This window comes from Cheilinus undulatus, linkage group 11 (assembly GCF_018320785.1).
Source record: "Cheilinus undulatus linkage group 11, ASM1832078v1, whole genome shotgun sequence".
Lineage (NCBI taxonomy): Eukaryota > Metazoa > Chordata > Actinopteri > Labriformes > Labridae > Cheilinus > Cheilinus undulatus.
Genome location: NC_054875.1, coordinates 32,012,432 through 32,034,018, shown reverse-complemented (window position 1 = coordinate 32,034,018; position 21,587 = coordinate 32,012,432). Strand labels below are relative to the sequence as shown.

Below are 21,587 nucleotides of genomic sequence, written 5' to 3'. Positions count from 1 at the left end.
GATCCAGATCAATTGGCCCAGCTCAGTAGAGCTGGTTGTTTGGCTCCCAAACAGCTCTTCATTTAGTAACAGGTTGGCTTTTTAAATGTGGATTAAATAACGACCAAGGATGGAGGAAAATAAACTGGCACTCAAACGGGAGCTAGCTACCACTGCTAACATAAAAGAGCTGTTTAATAGCACAGGCTCATTCATGAATGGCTCATCATCACTTGGTCTGTTTGTGACAAAACAAGGACTTTTTATGTCAAAGGGGTTCATAGCCTCTTAGCTCAGTACAAGACTCCTCATGACTCTTGTCTCTTCTTCTCTAGAAAGACGACACTAGATGCAAGGACAGGGTTGTCCAAACTATGGCCCTGGGACCAAATGTGGCCCTTGGCCCATTTTTAATTTCAAATTCTATAACAAATGAAAAATGGCCTACATTAGAACATGAAGCTTGTGTGGGACTGAAATGAATATTGATCTGTTTCCATACTGAACCATGAGTATAGTTTTTGTGTTACTTTGTTCGAGATGGTACCACAAAACTATACTTGTCTGTCAATAAGAAAACACTGAAAAAATATAGTTTAAGACACTAAGAATTAATTTGATTAGTGTACATATTAGTCTCAGCACTATGCAGTGCTACTGTGCTCATTCTGTAAACAAACATTTTGATAGATAAATTTATTGATGTTTTTTGGGGGGTTTAAACTGAGACAACACTGTAAATTCTCTTATATAAGGAGCATCATTTTCATTTTGACCGGACAGATCCAGTGATAGCCAGGACCTACCAGGGCTCTACTGAAATCTGATAGGCCTTTTAAATATCCTCAAAATGTTTAACTACTTGCGTTGTTAGCCATTAATTATAACCTGACACCCCAGATGGATGTGTGTGTTTCACACATCCATCTGGGAAAGCTTCAATAGGAAACGTTTGAGAAAAGGCAGAGGCTTGGAAAAAAACTCAGAGGGTGACTGGATGAACGTTCTGTCTGTCACATCTCTACGGGCCAATCAGCACAACAAAACACAGGACATAGCAGCTATTGAGCTACATGTGTGCAGCTACTGAGGAATAACGCGAAACATGGCGACTATAGACATGTAAGTACTCGACTTTTGTCATTTTTGAAAAGAAAACAACTCACTGCTGTTCTTTGTTCTTCTTTCAACGAAGAATTATTGTCAAGTTCTGATAAAATTTACGCTTTAGCAGCATCTACGCTAAGCTCTTCTGCCATAATTACACCAGCCTCTTGCTGCTGCTTGCTTACGTCACAACTCCGCCGTACCTGAAAGTATTGCCCCTCGTCACTGATTGTTCCTGTCACTTTCTAACCGGGCCCAAACGGTTCAGATGGGAGCTTAACAAGATGGATTCGCCAGTGAGAAACAAGGAAATGGGCGTATCCATCTACTTTGCAAGGTTACATTAATTAGCCATTTAAGCATATTAAACCATTAAGCACATCTTTACCTAAATTAGACTGGATTTTCTGACTTCAATATCCTAAAGGTGAGGTGTATGACAGTGGCCCCATTATCCTTATATCTTCCAGTATGGCCCTCAGTGGAAAAAGTTTGGTCACCCCTGCGCTAGGATGTCTGCAAGACCAAGTAAATTGTGATATTGATCGCCTTCACACCAGGTTAATCTGGTAAACTGAGGGAAAAGTCTTTTTTTTTAAGAATAGGGATCGTATTCAATGCATTTAGAAATTTTCTAATGATAACTGCAGTGTAGAGATCTGTTTACAACTGTTACTAACTCCTTTCCCATTTAGTCATTACAGCTGTCCCCCACTTCCTGACCCCTGACAGACATTCAGGATCATGTGATTGCAACCAACCTATACTAAGTTGTCTGAGCTGTGAAACACATTCAGTAACTACTGACCTTGTTTTAATCTCTTTTTTTATTGCTGTTGTGCTTTTTTATCTCGCTCTCTATCACCCACTAACAGATAAGCAGTAAAGATATGTACACCTAAAACTGAAGTGGGGTTTCCAGTCATAAGACAGACTTTTCCTAAGGCAAGGGCTTTTATTCATCTTTAAAATATGACACTCAGAGGGGGAGAGCAATGACAGAGAAACTGATGGGAGCCACAAAACATGTACAATGTTAACAATAGTGTAATGTGCTCTGATATGCATCTATTTTTCAAACCTTTTAAGGCTCAGATTGAGAATTTAGTCTGTTCACCGTTTGCATGAGCAAGAAAAATCATAGATGAAAATGAGACTTATTAGTTCAGACACATAAAGCAAAAGGAAACAAAGCAGGGATGGTATGCTGTGGTTGAACTGGTATATCCTGTCTAATGGGATAACATAGCGACAACTGATGCTGTTTGCACTGACCAGGCCGGTGTCGATGATCGTCATCCCCACTGAGCACCCCCTACAGCTACCCTGTCCACATACACTCTATAAATAGAACACCCACTGCTCTCCATCCTGCAATCCCTCCGTCCCCCATCATCCTGCCTCAACTCGACTGAATTACGTAATGCCTGTCGTTTCACTCGCTCTCTCTTTCTGTCTCACTCGCTCACTTGCAGATGGTCATGACTGGCAGTAAACAGTCATCCCCCACCCGGCCCAACACAAGCCTGAGTCCCCCATGTATACAGCTGTGATCCTCTGTTTTGCATTTCTGTAATTTCTTTCTACATGGCAGCACATTCTGTGAATAGACAAAAAAATTGAAATATATTCCTACAAATGTGGCTAGCATCTTCTTTATTCAGCCATGATGGGGCAGCCTGGACACATGTTGCCCCTTACGTAAGTCCCCAGGCTCTGAACCCCCTGTAGAGGGAGAGGCTGTTAGGCAGGAGCTGTGTCTCTTTAATGTGGGCTGTGAATGTATTGGCTATTCAGCGCCGGGACAAAAAGCCCTCTCTTTCTGTCTCTTGATCCTCGAATGCAATCTCTAGCCTTAGGCCAATGCACAAACAACGGGTAGCTTTGTGTGGGAAAAATAATAGAGGATAGACATGAAGCAAAAGGCATGATTTCCATGTAGTGTCTGACTCCATATGTATGTTTTAAACAACACAAAAAGGATCACATTGCACTTTAGAGGGTTGTGGCAACCTGTATGGACATCTTCCCTCAAGATCAGAGTCTTGTTAGTAACATACAATCCTCAAAGAGAAAATGTTGACACAGCACAAGCAATTAACCGACTGACGACAGAGTAGATCCTGACGCACAACCTGACTTGAATGCCATGCCAGCATCTTGTGGAAAAGGCATGATTGAGATATTGTGGCTCATTAGGTTTTCAGGGTGAGCTTCACACCAGTATGTTTGAACAGTTTGAACAAAACAGCAACACAGGCAAATCTTACTTTTCCCTTAAAATCCTTCAAAATGTCTCTAACAGGGGAAATATGCGTATTTCACTTTTTATTTATTCTACTTTGCTTTAGGTCTTTAATTTCTAGAAATACTGATTCCAATATTTGTGCTTTTAAAAATAACCATAATGAAAAAAAAACATTGTGTATAATATATTAATAGACAACAGCTCCAGTATCTCAGAGAAAAGTTGCTAACCACAAGCTGAACCACACTTTATTGCCCCACTGTCGCTTCAGGCCACACAACAAGATTAACTTGTAGCTATAGCAACTTCCCTCCCAACTTCTGTCAATCCCCTCCAATAACAGCGTTGTTGCTAGGGGAAAACAGGGCAGTCTCTCCTGAGTAGTGGCCTTTTTTCACCCTCTTCTGCAAGAGGAAGCAAACAAGATAGACTCTTCTGCCTGAAACACTGCGTCCTTATCAAAAATGCTTGTCGTTTTTCATTTGAGTCATGGGTTGAAGCAGTGAGCCAGCGGACACAGCCAGTTGCTTTTTATTTCATTCTCTCTGAAAAACCTTTTCTTTCCTTGTCTGACATCCGTTCAAGCCATATTTTCATAGATCTAAATAATCCAAACCACTCTGGGCTAGACTGAACTTTTGCTTCTCCAAAATCACAAAAACAAGGCATCTCCTGTGCCTTAACAACAACTGGGCTGCCTTGCTGTTTGTTCTGTGGATGTAAAAGGAAACCAGAACAAATCAAGTAAGAAGGGTTCAATCTGTGTGTAACCAAGTAAGTCTGTTTCCCTCTGACTACAAGAGAAGGGAGGAGAGGCAGGGGACTAAATCACAAACTCCACTCAGATTTGAAATCCTTACACATTAACAAAATGCAGTTAGGAACCAAAGTAAACTAAAACAATCATCTCTTGAATCTTGTATGACAAATTAAAATGGCGGAAAGCCCTGAACAGAGCGGTCAGTCCTCTTTCTGCAGTGTTAAAACTCTTATTCTGTTCCTCATTCTTCACTTCCCACTCCCTCTCCCTCCCGCTCTAAAGATTTGCCCTTCTGCCATCACAAGCCGGAGCAGGCCTTCGCCTGGTTTCCTGTGTTTTGCGAAAGCAAACCGATGCTGTTCATACAGCACTCGGCTCTACTCACTCCCATGAAGCCAAATATCTGCAGGGCAGCTACAGATAGACAAAGACTTCAGCCAGTAAAATAAACTGATCAGTATCTTTTCTAGAAGGAGAAAGTGAGAGAAAGCTGGATCTCATAACAAGGAGAGCTTAGAGTTAAAAGAAAATCAGTTAAAAGAAGATTGGCTGCAGACTGAGGGAGTGTGATGAGACGTGAATGAGCTGAACCTTACCAGACTCCTCTTTCACACAGACATGTAGACACGAAGTAAGGACAGACATTTATTATGGCTTTACTTGTGCTTCTCTGAACTGTAGTACAATATGCAGGAAACAGTGAACCAAGGATTAACTCAGAATACCAAAAAGATAGGCTTTTGGTGGATGTTTCAAACCTATAATCCTGCATGGATGCAGCTTTCTTAACCATTTACAAAACTGAGTCAAAATAATACAATTAGACAGATAAAACAAAGAGGTTAAAGGGGTTCAAGTAAACAGTAAACAGTAATTTCCTCCATGGAGGGTTACAACTGATCCAATACATTTTTCCTAAAAGGCTGAAGCCTAAGCTGCATTATCATGAGCTATGAACAAAAGAGGACCTGTCCATCGAGTATACTGATGTAATTGTTACTTAGACACTGCATATCCAAACTGAAAACAAATTCAAGCATGCCATTTGGATGAAGACAGGATCTAAGCAAGATGCACCAATTGCAAAAAGTAAATGTTGTAATGGCGTGTCAGTAAATGGCCAGTAATTGTTAAAAATTACAATTTAGTTAGTTGCATAAGTTTGTTTTTTTTCTGACACCATGCAGAACATTGGATTTCTGCATTTCTCAACCCATTCACAGATTTTATTAAAAATATATTTACCAAGTGTCTTCAAAGCAAAGAGAGGCTGAGTCAAGCAGAGCTGAGAGAGGAGGATGACAGGCTCGTAGTTGTTTTTACATTCAGGGCTTTATTCACATTGGACCTCCTGGGCAATTGTCTATACCTGATGGTACAGTTGTACATTTTTCAAATATTTAACACTGATATACGGATTTACGTTGCAAATATTTGGCTGGGCCCCTGAAAGACACAGTGAATGGACCCTCCTCAGTTGTGACTTATAGATAATGTCCATGTTTGTGTGTTGGATCAGTAGCATTGCTGCTTGCATCCTGGCTAAGGGTTACTTAATTTTGGAGCTGAAATGTGTGTAAGAACTTCATTAGGCTCGGATGTTGAAACTATTTCTTTTTTGCAATTTTAAACTACTTTCCCATTTATGCCACTTTTCAAACATTTTGCACAATTTTTGCCCATCTTTGCCTCTTTTAACTCCTAATTTTTTGTGCAATTTCCAACCCATTTTTCTACTTTTAAAGTCCTATCTATCCCAAGTTGGTTACAGTACACTGACTTGTCATTAGCTCATAAGGGTTAGGGCCAAGAGGTGAGGGGGCAGGATGAATGATAATAATTTCTTATGTTTCAAAGATTGATTTCAGACAACTGATATGCTTCAAATTTCAGATTTATGATCAGGGTCTGCCACATTATGTATTTAAATGGTTGCTTTATGGTTTTGCTGTAGCACCCCCTACTTTAAGGGCTTCCATATATTAATATAGCGCTTTGTCATCCTGCCACCTATTGTTACAGGGCAGTATTAACTCATACACAAACTGCTCTGTGCCACTTTTTCTCACATTTTTGTCACGCTGTATCATACTGCCTGGGTTTGCCAACATCCCGCTATTCCCACATATCAGTGATTGCGACACACCCCAACATGCCCGAAGGTGCGGCTTGCAGCCTTAGTTGTCATTTTTATCCCATTTTGTCCTCTTTTAACCCATATTTGCTACTTTGCTACTAGCCCATTTTAATCCTATCTAAGAAAAGGGGTTTACATTTTGAAGAATGCCATATACTACAGCATAGATAAATAAAAAATTGTTGCTTTAATAATAGTGTTTATCATTCAGGTAAAAAAATAAAGTACGGTAATCACAGCTTAACCTTGCGATGGATCATGATTTTGCTGACCTCTATGGGCCCCCAATTCTTCTGGGCCCCACAAAGCTTTTCTTTAATCTCCCCTTAGCTAACAAATATGAAACCAATATTTACCTCATTTCGCTCACATCTGCTGATACCACTGCCATGTCTGTAATATCATGTATTCCAACTTTTTGTTAATACATTTTTGGTGCAGGACTTCCTCTATTCCACCACAGTCCTAAATGTTTGACAATGAAAACGATTCAGAGTTTGCTCAAGAGGCCATTTCTCCTGACCAGTAAAAATAAACTCTTCTTAGATAGTTACGTGACCTACATCATTTAAGATCTTTCTTTGGACACTGTAACTCAAAATTAACTACACCTGTTTAATCATAGATGCAGTCTACTAAAAGAATAGATCAACAGAATGTTGGTACAAGGCTTGCCTGTTTCTGTGCAGTCAGGAAAAGCAGCGTAAGCTGTCTGATTTAAATATTCACGTTGTACTTTGACAGCCAACTTTGGCCAGATTTCTGCCAAAAATAAAGTAGGCTATTTTAATTTTATTGCCTGCTGGGAAGCATGAATTCAGACTTATGTTCTACTCCCAGAGACTATGATTATGACAGAGGGGGAAAAAAGTACAGTGGCTCCCCATAAAAACATGTTTTACTATATTATGCTTTTGTTGTGTAATATACTTCTTATATATATGGAAACTAAAAATGATTTGCAACTGGTTCTTTTTAGTGTATAATAGATTTGCAGATGTAGATAAATTTGTAAATTTGTTGATGTAGTCATTTCCCTAAGTTACAGAACAGTCCAGCCCCTTCTTGGCCCCCACGAGCCACGTCAAACTTGTTTCATACAGAACAAATTATTTAAAAATGTAGGTCTCCCAGTGGATCCTCTGGCTCTCTGCCTGTAAGAACCAGTCTTCGTACTCCTACTTATCAATGTTTCCCCATCCTCCAGGAGGAGGCTGTGACACTCTGGGGGATACGGGAAGGAAAATGGCCTGTCTATCACCCATCAATGCCAGTAGTGGCACAGTCTGAAGATTAATGGAGGCAATTAAAGCACATCGTGGACACACCAAAGAGATCATGATGATAAAACTAACATCTACCTAAAGGCAGCTGTGGAGACACAGAGAGCAGCTTATCTGTGAGATACATGGGAAAAAAATTCAACCAGACTCTCTTCCTAACTGCTCGTATTTTTTAGCTACAAACATGTTGAAATATGGTGGCTGCGTTTCACAAAAATGGATCAGAATGCATGCCAGTTGGATGCAACTGGCAGGACTCCCTGTGCGAGTTGTGCTTTTTTTTCTATCAGGGCCAAACCCAGGCAATGGTCAAATGAGGGCAGACTCTTTCTCCTGCACAGACAGACAGGCAGACAGATGGGAGCGCATGCCAGACACAGCTAGCAGCCATGGCCTGTTGAAAGTCATGCCTTGTGAGACTCAAGTGTTCTACTGTTGAACAGTCAGGCCTCTCCACTGCCAACACTCTTCACGTTCAGAGCTGAGACAACAGAATTACATAGACACAATGATGGGTTTACTCATCCTAGCAAAATATCCAAACTGCTGACTTAGGAAGGTCATATAAATGTAACAAGTGTTTGTGTTTCAGATTGTTAAATTGAACATGTTTAGTTCTATTTTGTGCATGCAATCTGCTCAAAAGTCTATTAAGAAAGCTAACCTGTTATGTTCTTGTTCTCCTTTCTGCCGTTACTTAAGTGTCAAATTTGGGTTAATATTGTCCTAAATGCGATGCATTGAAAAACAAAGCAACCTCAAGAGCTATATCTAACTCGATCCTAAGAACTCTCATCGTCTGCATATGTAAAGAGGGTAATATGGGTCGCTTCAGTGCAGTACTGACAGGAAATTCTTGCTAAACTTCAGAGGCACACAAAACATGCATCCTCAGTTCCCCTTTAGTCTACATTCTCTAGTAAATCTGGCCAAATGTAAAGGAGCAGACGTGACGCCCCCCTTTTAAGGAGGGCTGAAGTGTAACCAGAGACAGAAACAGCTGCTCAGCATGCCTATAAAATGTATAACACCCCCCTGGTTCCCCTTAACTCACATAGGTACAGAGAGCCCTGTTTAACTCTGCCCTTGTTCCCTGACATAATCTGACAGCTTTAGAGGACAATATTGTTGTCACTTCACCAAAGCCCCTTTACCGCAATCTACATCTTGTCTACATTCCCGGCAATTTACAATGCATGTCATATGTCAACAAAAAAGAACTTGAGTCATTAAATCTACATGTTAATGAGGGTTTCCTTCGAGTATTTCTGTGGTTGACACATGACCGACAACAGATGTGAATGTGAAGAAATCATAAAAATGATTTTGTGATGAATGTAGACTGCATGTAGATCTTAACAATTAAACCAATACCAAGACTTTTTCAAGGATAATAAGAACATTTCTATCTTCACTGTACAAAAGGCAACATTTTTTGAAGGAGTTTGTCAATGTTTCCTGTGTCCTCTGTCCTTGCTTTTCCACATTTTCTCATGGTGTAATTACAGTAAACAACACCCAGTGTAAAAGCAAGTATGAAAGCATCTGCTTTTTCTCTGACAGAGGCGACGAAAAGCAGTTTCTCTCTGTCAAAAGACTGGAGATCAGCCTTGCCCTCTGAGTAAATCACATCGACACAAACCTCATGGAATATGTCTGGCTCGAAGGACTACACCAGTGCATACTGTACATCAACCAAACAACAAGAAAAAAATGTGCCCATTTCCGTCTTTGGATGGAAAACAAGTGTGGGAGGAAATGCAGCTGATCAGAGAAGAGTAAGAATAACTCCATTGTGAAAATCACTGTCTGTCTGCGTGGCCTGGGACAGCTAAGAGAGTCTATTAGACCGTGATCACTGCTCTGCTTTCCACCTGGCTGGACAGCCTCACACACCCGATGCTTTGTGCAGTGGTATATTGCTGCTGGAAGCCACCACTACTAAAATTAAGAAGGGATACTTTCTAACTTCCCCCCGGACCGGAAATCTCCACATTATCTTGGCAGCTGTCGAAGGAGTCCAGGGATATGTTACTGCTCCTGTTTAAAGAGACTTGTAGGATTGAAAACTCACGAAAACTGAAAACACCCTTAAAACAAAATTTAACCGAAAGATTTTTTAAACTTATTTCAATTTTAAACTTACTCTTCAGTCTTCCTTGGACCACTAAAAGGTATAAAACAACTGGATTTGTGAGGTAAAGTCTGTCATAAGAGAGGCGCTATGCTAAATCTGTCTTTATCTTTTAAAAACAAGTTTATAGCTGCAGGGAGACCGCAGATCTCAAGCTAATGTTTGAAAAAACAAACACTGTGCACATAAAGAAAGAAGCTGTCAGCCTCCTTTTCCTCCTCTGGCACTGTATACTAAAGAGGGTGCATGAACAGTATATAAAGCCTGTCACATGAGAGGTCAGCTAATGTAAATTCATACAAGTGGGCATATGTGAAATATTTCCAGCTGAATCAGTCGGGTACAGCACTGCAGTAGTACATGATGTAGAGGTGACAGTAGAACAGAACTATTAGCTGTTGTATGTTAAATAATGAAAGACTATAAATGATAGTTCTGTATTTTTTTAATTGGGTAGAGCTGGGCAACTTATTGAGGTTCAATTTCAATCACTAGTTTGCCCTTAAATGATCATTAAAAGAAGCCTGTTGAGATTGAATGATCACTGCACTACGTGCTACACTCCTTTTATCCATCAGTTTTGTCATATGGTGCATAAAGTGCACTCAAAATAAGCCATAATACCATAAACTCTGAGTATTTAAAAATAGCCACAGCATCACTTTAATTTCTGTCATGAAGGCGGTGTATGTAATGGGAGGATGTTTATAGCAAATGCTTTAAGACTGTCAGTTTCTAACAGCAGCACCCCTGCCTGTGTATGAAGATGCCAAAAATGTGATGGCAGAACTCCTGTTAGTTTTGGGCTAATTTGACAAACTAATCTGTTCAGTCCTCCTGTGTGATGAAATCAATTTTGATCACACAAGGACCTGCAGTTTCTGTGCATCTGTGTCGCTCTTGTATTACTGCCTGTTTTTGCTGTATGGAGTCTGCACATCTACTAGCTATAATACGGTAATTGAGCTCTCAGCATGCAGTGATGAGACAGACTTAAAGCCATTCAGTCACCTCTTGTCCTCACTGAGAAGTGTGTTCTGTTAAACCAGTGCTGCACACTGTTTATTTATCTAAAAGTATACTTCCTGTTTTCTTTAAATCCATGGTTATGACATGATCAGAAGGGAAAGCGGTTAAAAAAACGGTGCCAACCTTGCTGGAGTGGTTTGTTTGTATGTATTCCAACATATTGAACTTTCAATCATGTTAGGTCTCGTGCAGTGTGTGACAGTAGCAGCTGCATGCACATGCGGAAATGTCTTAGCACTGTAAACACAAGTCATAACAGTGTATAAGCCACAGGCAACTTTTTAGATGAAAAAGTGTGGGTTGTGTTCCAGACCTGTCATTAGTAAGTACATAAGCCATAGGAGATGCCAGTCACGGCCCCTTTAAGGAGTGACCAACTATACAGCTATGCAGACAGGGTCATTTGCTCCACAAAATTAAGCTAATGAAAAGGAAATAAACAAGCTAATAAACTATGTCAGGGTAAATGGAGCTACAACGTATTGGAAAAAAATCACAGGGCTTTGCTTTGTTGTCAGCAGAACTAATTCCCCACACCAAATATGTTCCTTCTAATGAAGAGTCTGTGATGTGGGTAGGTAAGACAAAAAGGGTCATTTAAATACTGAATAGAAATACACACAAATCTCCTCACTTGGAGAGCTACTTGATCAAATGCCTTGTCCGCCAACTCCCTGCACTTGTGGGCACAAGCATAAGTCATTATCCCAGCCCACACAGCTCTATTGTTAAGGACACACATGTCGACACAGGACACACATGCAGAGAAAAAGGGGTTTCCAAAGCTAATTTAAAACTGGGCCTGCTGGTTTTATCAGCTGGGGTGTGGCATGCTATTCTAAAACTGTTTATTCAGGCTGCATTACTGAAATGTATATTAAATGTAGCTTTAAATTAGCTATTCAATCCATGCAGCACTCTTGGCTTTTTACTCAGGCTTTGATTCACTCAATCCCTTGCAGGCGCAGGCATTTTCAAAGGTCAGCACTCACATTACTAAACTGTGTGAACACAAAAAAAAAATCAATTGGAAGGCCAGAAACTCAGTACAACTCTCTTCCAAAACTAAACTAAGAGACAGAGCTCTTTAATTAAAAGTTTGTGTGATTTTCTGCTGAATCCATTCAGGAAACTCTGCTCATATTTGTGTCCTATATAGAGGCACAGAGAGAGATAGGAAGCACTGATGTTCCCAGGGATAATGAGTAAGCATTGAGAAAAGGCTGAGCTGGTGCATGGCATCTAAGGAGATGGTTGCTAGGTTTTCTTCACATATAATTCAACTTAAAGAAATTCATTAAATCGGTGTAGGTAGATACAGAAAAAAGGCAACAGATTGCTATTTTTGTAAGAACAATTTCTAGTGGAAAATAAGGTTTCCATACAGAATAATAAAGGAGAAAACTTTCCACTACACGCTGAGCGCTAATTAGAAACCAAAAACAATCAAACAGATGTAAGCCATTCAGCTCGGTGCAGTACAAAGTGTTAGGCGTTTCTCAGATTCGTCTCTGTTTGCAGTCTGGACTGAATTTCACTGCTTGTCATCAGTGGCCTGGGATGACTTATAAAAGGGTTGCGCAAGACTGTGTGTGAGTGTGTGTTGTATGAGGATATTTTTAAGTGATTGGGAGCAGGAGAAAGCAACCCCATGAAACTGGGGGCTTACAGAACATTTTGAAAACAGTTACTTCAGAATTAAATGGGCTTATTCTCAGCCACCGAGGATCAGATTTCACTGAAGCATTACAGGGAACATTCTGGTGCTTTCTCTCCAGTTGTGTTGTTCGTTACACTACCATAGTAAGATTTCATGCAACCAGCAAGATTACTTTTAGTGTTATAATCTAAAGTTTAATGTATAATAACATAATCGGACTGTGTGATTCAAAAAGAATAAAGCTTTCAACTTGGTAAACAATGAATATTAGAGCAAATTTCAAAGCTAAACCGGCTCTTGGATTGGGAGATTTAATCTACAGATCTGGATTTTAGTGCCAATAGAAATACAATTAATACTCCAGTAATGCATTTGCTATCAAATTCCTGTTTTCGAATGGAAAAGAGAGGAAAAAAAACAGAACAATACCTGCTACAGACATGTGTTTAAGATGAAGAACTACATCAGACAGATTAGAGCTGACATTATTTTCTCTAGAAGTATGGAATAATCTTTCCTTGCATAGAGAGACTCTGCATTGTTCAGAGGGCTTCATCTTCTCTGGATCTGAATAGGATTTAGCCGGTCATTCTTCAAACAAAGGGTACGGGGGGAGAAATGGAAAAAGGTTGTATGGAGCTAATTAAACTTGTTAAAGGTGAGGGCGGGGACACTTTACAAAGCAGAGAGGTTAAAATGGACTTAATATACCTTTTACTGTATTACTAATATACCAAAATTGAGACTGGAAATAATGTTTAACTGTTACAGCACAACATACTACAGACAGAAGCTTTATAAGAGGGGTACCCAAGCTCTTGGTTTCAACACTAGGCAGTGCTGCTGAGTTAAAACAAACATTTTGACATCCTTTTTTTGTAGCTAATACCATTACAAATGGCACCAATTTGCACTATCTGCTCCGTATCAAGGTCTGATTTACAAAGTATATCACTCACCTCATCTTAAAGCATGTTCCATGAAAACAAGACACTCGTACTTCCAACTGTCCTTTGACTCCCAGCGGCAGCAATGACAGCAGCCTGAGTCACTGGACACTGAAGTTATTAGATCTGACTTTGTGCAAACATTTAGGAAATCAGACAAAAAAGTATTTAATTTGAATCAAGTTTTCTATAAGTATTCATTTATTATGTCAATTATTATTTGTTCTGTGAGACAATGTCACTATAACTGCAGGACAAGTCATCAGAGTGGGAGTCATACGACAGTTGCATCAGAACAGAAGTGGGTCAAGCTGGCAGGGCTACATAAGGTGAGTAAAGTTTGGCAGCTCTCTGCAGTTTGCTCTTGTGTTGTGTCTGAATGTGGAGATGATGAGCCATCAGCATTTCCAAGGGTTCCTACACACTTTTAAAGATTTCTGGGCATATCGGTCAGAGCTGAATTATCTGGTATAATTCACTGTTAATGAAATGTTAAGTGATATAGCACAAGGAGATGTTAGTCTTGAACACCACAATTTGATGATTTTGGAACATTTAATGGCTCGTCTATAAATACATGCTACTGTGATATTTATCATACATAGGGCTGTCATAAGATTAAATTTTTTAATCACGATGATGCTCAGATTTTCTGTAGTTGAGTGTGATTAATTCCATCCATTTTAACCCATTTTAGAGTTACACTTTTTTTTTTAAATCAAAACTGTTTTTGTATCATTTTGGATTTTTCTACTGTCTTAACCTAAGGGCTTGACACACTTCCTGTTTGGATACAGACCTGTTTTCATAGGGAGATGGAAAAATTATAACATAAACTTCTTTAGAACAAAGGAACTTGTTATGGATTGAAAAGGAAATGGAAGATGCAGATGACTTTTGACTTGACCGCTGAGCAGTCTGTGAGGTTTTTAAAGGGAAATGGGACATCCAAGGGCTGTGATGGACTTATTTTATATCTCTGTTTCTGCAGGGAGACTCTGACGTGGCTTAACCAAAGTGTGCTCAAAGGCCCAATAAAACATGACATCGTGATTAAAAAAATTGTGCACTAACTGCGAACCTTGATTAATTATGATTCATTTCGACAGCCCTAATCATAACATACAACACAAGCATATACTCAAAAAAGAATAAATGTACAACAATCAAAATAACAAATTTTGGATAAAAAGTGCCTAAATTAAAAAAGTTTAATTTGAGACTTTTTAAGGATCTGTAGGAGCCTTGGTTTCCCCTTTCAGCTACATGGAACACCATTAATATCCTGACCAGAGGAAGGGGCAGTGGTAGCCAGAGTCTTGTTAGCCATTAACGTAAAACTGTGATGTTGGCCGTTTTTTTTAATCACTATGCATATTGAATTGGTTTTCCTAACTTTAAATACTAAAGGTGGAGGTTACCAAAGTGGCCTTTTTAGTCTGAATTTTTTATGCATGTGGCCCTCAGTGAAAAAGTTTGCACACCCCTGCTTTGTGAAAATGTGGGCAAAGCTCACATGGAGGAATTTTAGGCACTTTCATAAGCATTTCAATAAATTTAAAGACAGAGAGTGATCTGTTTCAAGAGTGTGATAAAACTTGCCTCAAAGATCAAGAAAACGTGGGCGGGATCTGATGAAAGATGAGAAAGGTGGGCCGAGGGGAAACGCCCCAGAGCAGCTGCTGGCTGGTATGAAGAGTGGGGAAGAAGGACAGGAGGGCTGGTTGAAGGGAGAGGAAAGACAGTTGACTGTGTCGTCTCTAAATGCTATTGAGGCAGAACAGGAGGCCTTATGTAAGAGCCTATTGGTGTGGGTGAGCAAGCCATAAAGCATTTTACTGCAGTGGTGCCAGAGCTGTGCAACAAGTTTCCTTCCCTGTTCATAAGTGTTTCTTTCTCTCCATGTCCTTAAGGCATCCCGCCAGAGGACAGCTGTACAGTGTTCAACTAATATATGAGCAACGTGAGCTATAAAAACTTCATTTAAAACATAATTGGTTCATAATATTTCAGAGCCACTTGAAACTTTGCCTTTGTAACATTACTTTTGCAACAAGGCAGCTTGTTTGCAGAAAACATTCCTTCGTGCCTCCTACTCTCCTCCTCACTTATGCAATTGATTTTTTTCTCTTCTTCACTGCATTGCAGGAGATGATTAATGTCTCATTAGGGCATTGTACACGTACACACTCAAACGCAGAACATATTTCACCCGCCGGAGTGTCTTTTAGAGACCCTCATTAGCGTTAAAGAATGAATGATTCCAAGCCAGCTGCAGCACCGTGCCCTTAAAACACAGATTAGATAACGTTTTGCTCACTTTCTTCACACACCTCTTAGTCAGGAGACAGTAAAGCTTCATGGTAAGAAAGACAGTTGTCTGCTACATTCTTCTGTGGAAATTGTCTATGCAGCACATAACCTAGATCCTGAAGCTGAACAAGCGGACGTGCCAGATGCCTGCTCGTGTCCTGATATGACTCGCTTGTCTCCCATGACTCCATTCATTGAGGCTGACCTCTAACCCCTGCCTGTGTCAGAGTGAGAGCGTTAACCACTTGTGCTCTGGAAATGGGAAAGGGGCTGCAAATTCAGGGGGAATTTGTGACTTATGACAACACTGATATGCTAAATGCATGAGGATAAATATATGGAAAAATATAGAACACCTGAGGAGAGGTGGGTCTCTCCTCTTGACAAGCCATGTCAGCAGTCTGGATGTGGGTTAGGCGGCCCCAGACATGAGTGGGGGTGGGTAGCTATTCCTCTGACTCTGACCTTCAACAACCGGCTGTAATGTGTCCTTTGGGAGCAGCGGATAGGTGGTGAGGTGGTCGGAGGGGGATGGAGAGATGGAAGACCCTGCTCCTGACTGCTCAGCCCTTCTTGGTCAGACTGACCGACTGAGTCAAAAATCAGTAGGTAATTATATAAACCCTCCTCTCTCTAACAGCAGTGGGCTGCTCTGGTGTCTTGTTTATGCACACTCTGTGTTTTTCATTCATGTAAACCTCACTGTGGTGACAGTGTACCTCTACAAGGACAGATAAGAAGAAAAGACTACCCCTCTCTTTTTTTCTCTTCATTCAAACTGCTCTTTGTTCTCTTATCTCTGTGTTGGATCCAACGCTGATGAGTATTGACAGGTGAGACATGCTCTGCTCTAGGGAGTGAGAGACTAAATCAGAGTCAGCACAAGGAAAAAGAAGAACAAGATCATATATACACAAAATTGACAAGACAGCTCGGAGTCTGTAAGTATACAGCGTATGGCTGACAGTGTTTAGTTGACTATTAACAAGCGCAAGCAAGTCAATGCATCAGTTCCTGCTCTTTCTTCCAGCAAAACCTCTGCCCGGGCATGTCTAAAGTGTTATGACCTACTTGCAGCATTTACAAACTGACAAGACAAGGTGTGAAAGCAGTACATTTTATGCAAGAAACAATACACAAGTGATACAGCAGTTAGTTTAAAACACACAGTCCCATGGCTTATAACAAAGATCTCTTCAAACAGATTTAATCCTAAAACACAATGGCAGAATAACCTAAACTGGTTGGGAACGGATGAAGATAAATGGTTTGTTGACACAATCTAAAGTATGTCCCAGAGTGCAGCAAATGCACTGTGGGTCACACCCACATTCACTGAAGTGTGCTAACATACTGGGATGTCAAGTACTCTGACACTGGGACCATTACCTGGGGAAAAAGGCTACTAAAAAAGCAGTCCAAAACTTTTTGAGTCTATTACTACGAGTCTTTTACTTTGTAACTATTTAAAACTAATATGAGTATTAGCACATCTGCATGGCAACTGCTATCCATTCTTAAAAATGCTCTGACAAAACTGTGATGCATACAGCACTTCTTTTGGATAACAGGAACTAAGGTATTGCAAAATGCATTTTTGAAATGATTCAAACAGGGGTGAACATTTTAAATCTAAGTCTGAACGACAGGTAAGAAGCTGAGTGTTTCATGTTGAGAGAGGAGAGGAAAGCTTCTAGTCAGCGACTGCAAAACAAAAGCCAATTTAAGCGAGGTAAAGACAGGGATTAATCTGTAAGGTCAATGGAACAAAAGAGAGGCCTGGCTAATAGGACCACTCAGTTATATAATGTTACGCAACCTTTTTCAGCGGCTGCACAGTGTGGAATTAAGAGTTTTTTCTTGTGGTAACAGTGCTGTGAAAAAGAGATGTTTACAGTCTTGTGAAGAAGATCTGGATGAAGAGGTGAGAGCAGACGCTTTGTTGTCTGTAGTGGGCGATACACACCTCAACAAGCACTCAAGAAGCAGCAGGCACTACCGACAGCGCTCTGGTTTAAAAAGCATGTTCAGTCTTGCATGCTCCCTGGAGACACACCCTCGCATCATACATGACCAGCTGCACGTGAAGTTCACGTGATGATGAGAGAAGGAAGGAAAGAAGAAAGAATAATTTAAGCCCCCCAAAAACCCTGCACATTCCTGTCAAGTCTCTTTCAGCAGCTGAAATCTATTCTGCTGAATGTAATGAGTTTATGATCTGTGTCTACATTATTAATATCCTAACATTGCTTAAAATTTTCAACAGAGGCTTAAAAACACAGCAGGAGTTCATGCAGATTTAATGAAAAGCGCTCAATGGGAGAATGTAGTGTACTGTACTGCCAGCAGGCATGTTGTTAATGTGTAAATGCTGTCTGATAGACAGACATTGTCTTGACACAGGCAGTAACCAATCAGCTGTATTTAATGATGAAAAAAATGCTTAGGCACCACCTACAGCCTCTCCCAGTCATCTTTTACTGTTACATAATCACTTATCAGTGTACTACCCTAGTCCCTGGATGCTTTTTCAGCTCCTTCTGTGGGAAAAAGACTGTTTGCGCAAGTTGGACTGCCTGAGGACAATCAAAGAATGCCATGTGGTAAATGAGAATGAAGTGTAACAATGTGAGTTTAGGCTCTCTGAGCTGCAAAAGATGTATTTCTTTTGCCTGACACAAAGAGAAAACACAAAACACTAATACAAGGGATAGTATTGAAACGAAAGTTAACCATGCCATTAAAATATCCTTTTAAATCTTTCAATATAAATCATATTTTTCATGGGCAGAAAAAATTCAAACACACCGTAACATTCTCATACTTTCCCCCTCTTCTCCTCCTGTTAAGTGATTGGGTAATGCTGGCCCTCATCTCTGGCTCTCTTAGTGCAGATTTCAAAACTATTCTGGATGGAACACCAAACATGTGGTCTGTTGACCAGTACGCCCCCACACCATTCATGCCCAAACCACTGTACAGTCGTAGCCAGAGGGTAAATTCCTCTTCTAGAGAAGACTCTGCTTATAGAGGGCATATGAAAACTCCAGAAGTTGATTATTTTTATCAAAACAAATTCAAAACAAAGCCACACACACATAATAGGTCAGACAGTTAACTAAGTATTCCTATGTCATAAAGAGGTGATTATACATCAGCCTCAAGTTAATGTTTAGGTGCCCAACCATAGTTTTGGAACATATAAATAAAGAAAGAGTAGTGGTGTAAGACTATTGAGCTTGTTAGCCTCTCCATACCTGTTCCTGGGTACAGGGATGTGGTTGGAGGACAGCGGTTGTCTCTCTGTCAGCGGTACACTCCGCCCTAGTGCTGCCCTGAAGTTGTTGGCCAGCTCTGCCTGTTTCCCAGGGTTCCTGATGTCCAAGTGCATGCAGCTGCCTGGCAGCTGCCCGTTTAGGCCTGGGCAGTGGGTAGGACTGGCCCTCTTCAGGACCCCAGAGGAATCAGCATCTCTTTGGTCCCCCAGGTTTGTCTAGAAGATGAAGCAGAGACACAGCTAAGTCAAAGTATACATTTTGGGCAATTGTCAGTGTGCCTGCATCTGGAGCATTATGTGGTATCTTTTACAGGTGAAAACACAAGGCATTGCATAACTTTCTTGCTTGATTTTAAACCTCAAATTACTAATGGCTGGGAACATAAACTCTCATGGGATATCAAGAGTATGACCGTTACTTTTTAGAGTCCAGGGTCGGGACACCCATTTCTTTTTATGCTTCCCTTTTAAGTTTTTAAAGATGTAAAAAGTAGGGATGCATAATGTTGGATATTTGACATAGGCATATTTTTGAAGCCCAAATTTTGATTGTAAATATCAGCTGAAATTTTCATCTCTGCCAATATCAATTATTCACTTATTAGGCATGGTATACTGATAGTATCTTGCATCCCTAGTAAAAAGCATAGAAAGTATTAGTTGCTGTGGGCCATTTATCTCTCTAAGTTCTACACACATCAGATAAACACATACAACATATGGGAGCAAGACTGGGACTTACAAGGACTTATATTCAGCCTTGGACTTAGATTTTTTAAACTTCCAATCAATTTGCCATTTATTTCAAATATAAACCATGCAGGTTAAGATGAGAAAACCTTTGGAAATTATTAAAGAAATAGTCCCATTTTTTTCTGAAATGTGCTTGTTTGTTTTACAGTTATCCAAATCTACTTGTTTTTACTTTCACATGAGAAAAAGAGAAACCTAACCCTGTTGACTAAAGCATTCATTGACTTATTGGAAATCTAAAGAATATTAAAGAAAGTGTTCACAGAGAGGGCTTCCTTGTTTAGTGAATGAATGGTCCTATTAGTATCTTATTTTAAAATAAACAGACCAACCTAATTTGTTTAAATAAATGCTATCTGCTCCATTTAAAAGGACTTGCAACCTTCTACGCAAATGTGATGTTACTGGGTCAATAATTAACTGCGTTAGATGATTAAATTCCTTAACCTACAAGCACACAAGGAATATAAATTGCTGATATTCAACTGCAAAGTCATAATATGTTATACAGGTAAGCATCAAAGAATTTAATTCGGAGAAAAACATACAAGAACACATATGTAAAGTCGACAACAACTTATGCGAAAAGCCGGGTCGTGCTGTGCAGCCCAGGAAGCCCTCTTCATAGCTCCACCCTGAAGTAATGGGGGAGGGGGTCCGGCTTGTAGTTTGAAGTCCCTGCCCCCCTTTTCTGTAAACTTTGCACACAAAATGAGCCGCCATTTAAAGCCGTTTTGATACGACGTAATAAATGTCGAATAAGCGTTGACAGCAGCTGGCCAAATAACTGACACTAAAAAAAAGTAGGTGAAGAGTTAAAAGGCGGTAACGCTGCTAAACACAACATAACTGTTACAGTTGATGTGCTCGTGCGTTAGCCTCACATTCTACAACCTTTGACTTTAACCGTTATCGCTAATAATGGCGTTTAACTGAGGTTTAAGCTAGCAGGCGGCTTCTTACATGATGTAATGAAAGGTTAGTCACGTTCGTTATATTATGCGTTGTAACTTGAGTGTACAGATGCTTTACCGGCTAATAGCGTCGTGCATATGCACACCACACGGTAAAACGGCACTTACTTTTTCCACCTCGTGCAATATTCGTCCGCCCGGAGAAAGTCCACTCACGTTCCCCTCACTTTTAATCTCCGTCGCCGTGCCGCCCTCCATTACAAATTTGTAGTGGACAGGGCCGTTTGTGTACGCCGGCATGGGACCGTTTTTCTCCACCGTGGCGACCCGTATGTCGCGGAGCACAGAGCTTTCTGCCCGGCAGTTGAAATCCGCACCACCGACCCTTGTCCCAACCGAAGACTTCTCCATTATATATCTCGAATCCATTTTCAGACAGCGCGAGCGGAGACTAAAGAAAGAAAACCAGCTTTCTATAGATTTTAGTGCAAATTGCTGGACTTCGATACATTTATCAGGATTGTCTCGAGTTGATAGGTGTCTGTCTGTGTGTTAACTTCTATCTAAGCTACATGTAAAGTTTTCCACCACCGCCGCCACCACTACCACTACCCAGGATATCCAAAAAGCCGCCCGGTCAGAAGGATAAAAGATTGTTTTGCCTCTTTCCTCCAAAAGAATGCCACGCCTCCTCCACTTCTCTCCCATTGGTCAACTGCGTACATAAACATTACACTTTGGCACGCGTCCATGCTGATTCACTCTCTGATTGGCTGGTTTTGCCGTGTCAATCATGTTTTTGTGATCCAAGTAATGTGGGTGGAAGATGGGAGGGGGTGTGTCCTACAGTTTACCGGCCGGTGTCTGTCGACGATGAAGAGCCGGCGAGGCAGAGCAGAGAAAAACAGCCTGCAGGCCTCAGACACAAACTGCGCATTTATATTTTTTGGCTTATCGTGTGGTGTGCGAGCCGTACTGTACGAGTGGCTTCAATCGAGGAAATGAATACATTTAGTCAAATAATTTGACCCTTGAGAGTTATAAAA

The 21,587-nt window shown here is 40.5% G+C and overlaps 1 protein-coding gene across 2 annotated transcripts in view; it reads right to left on the bottom strand.

Annotated features, from left to right (window-relative positions):
- The window catches only part of si:rp71-79p20.2 (zinc finger protein 704), a 56,729-nt gene extending 35,561 nt beyond the window's left edge, over nucleotides 1-21,168 (bottom strand). For both annotated transcript variants that reach the window (XM_041800246.1, XM_041800248.1), the window contains exons 1-2: nucleotides 20,710-21,168; nucleotides 18,855-19,090 (exon numbers count right to left, since the gene is read on the bottom strand). In XM_041800246.1, the coding sequence (XP_041656180.1) occupies nucleotides 18,855-19,090; nucleotides 20,710-20,970 (497 nt within the window). In that variant the 5' untranslated portion in view covers nucleotides 20,971-21,168. The remainder of the gene's footprint in view (nucleotides 1-18,854; nucleotides 19,091-20,709) is intronic.
- Between the last annotated feature and the right edge of the window lie 419 nt (nucleotides 21,169-21,587).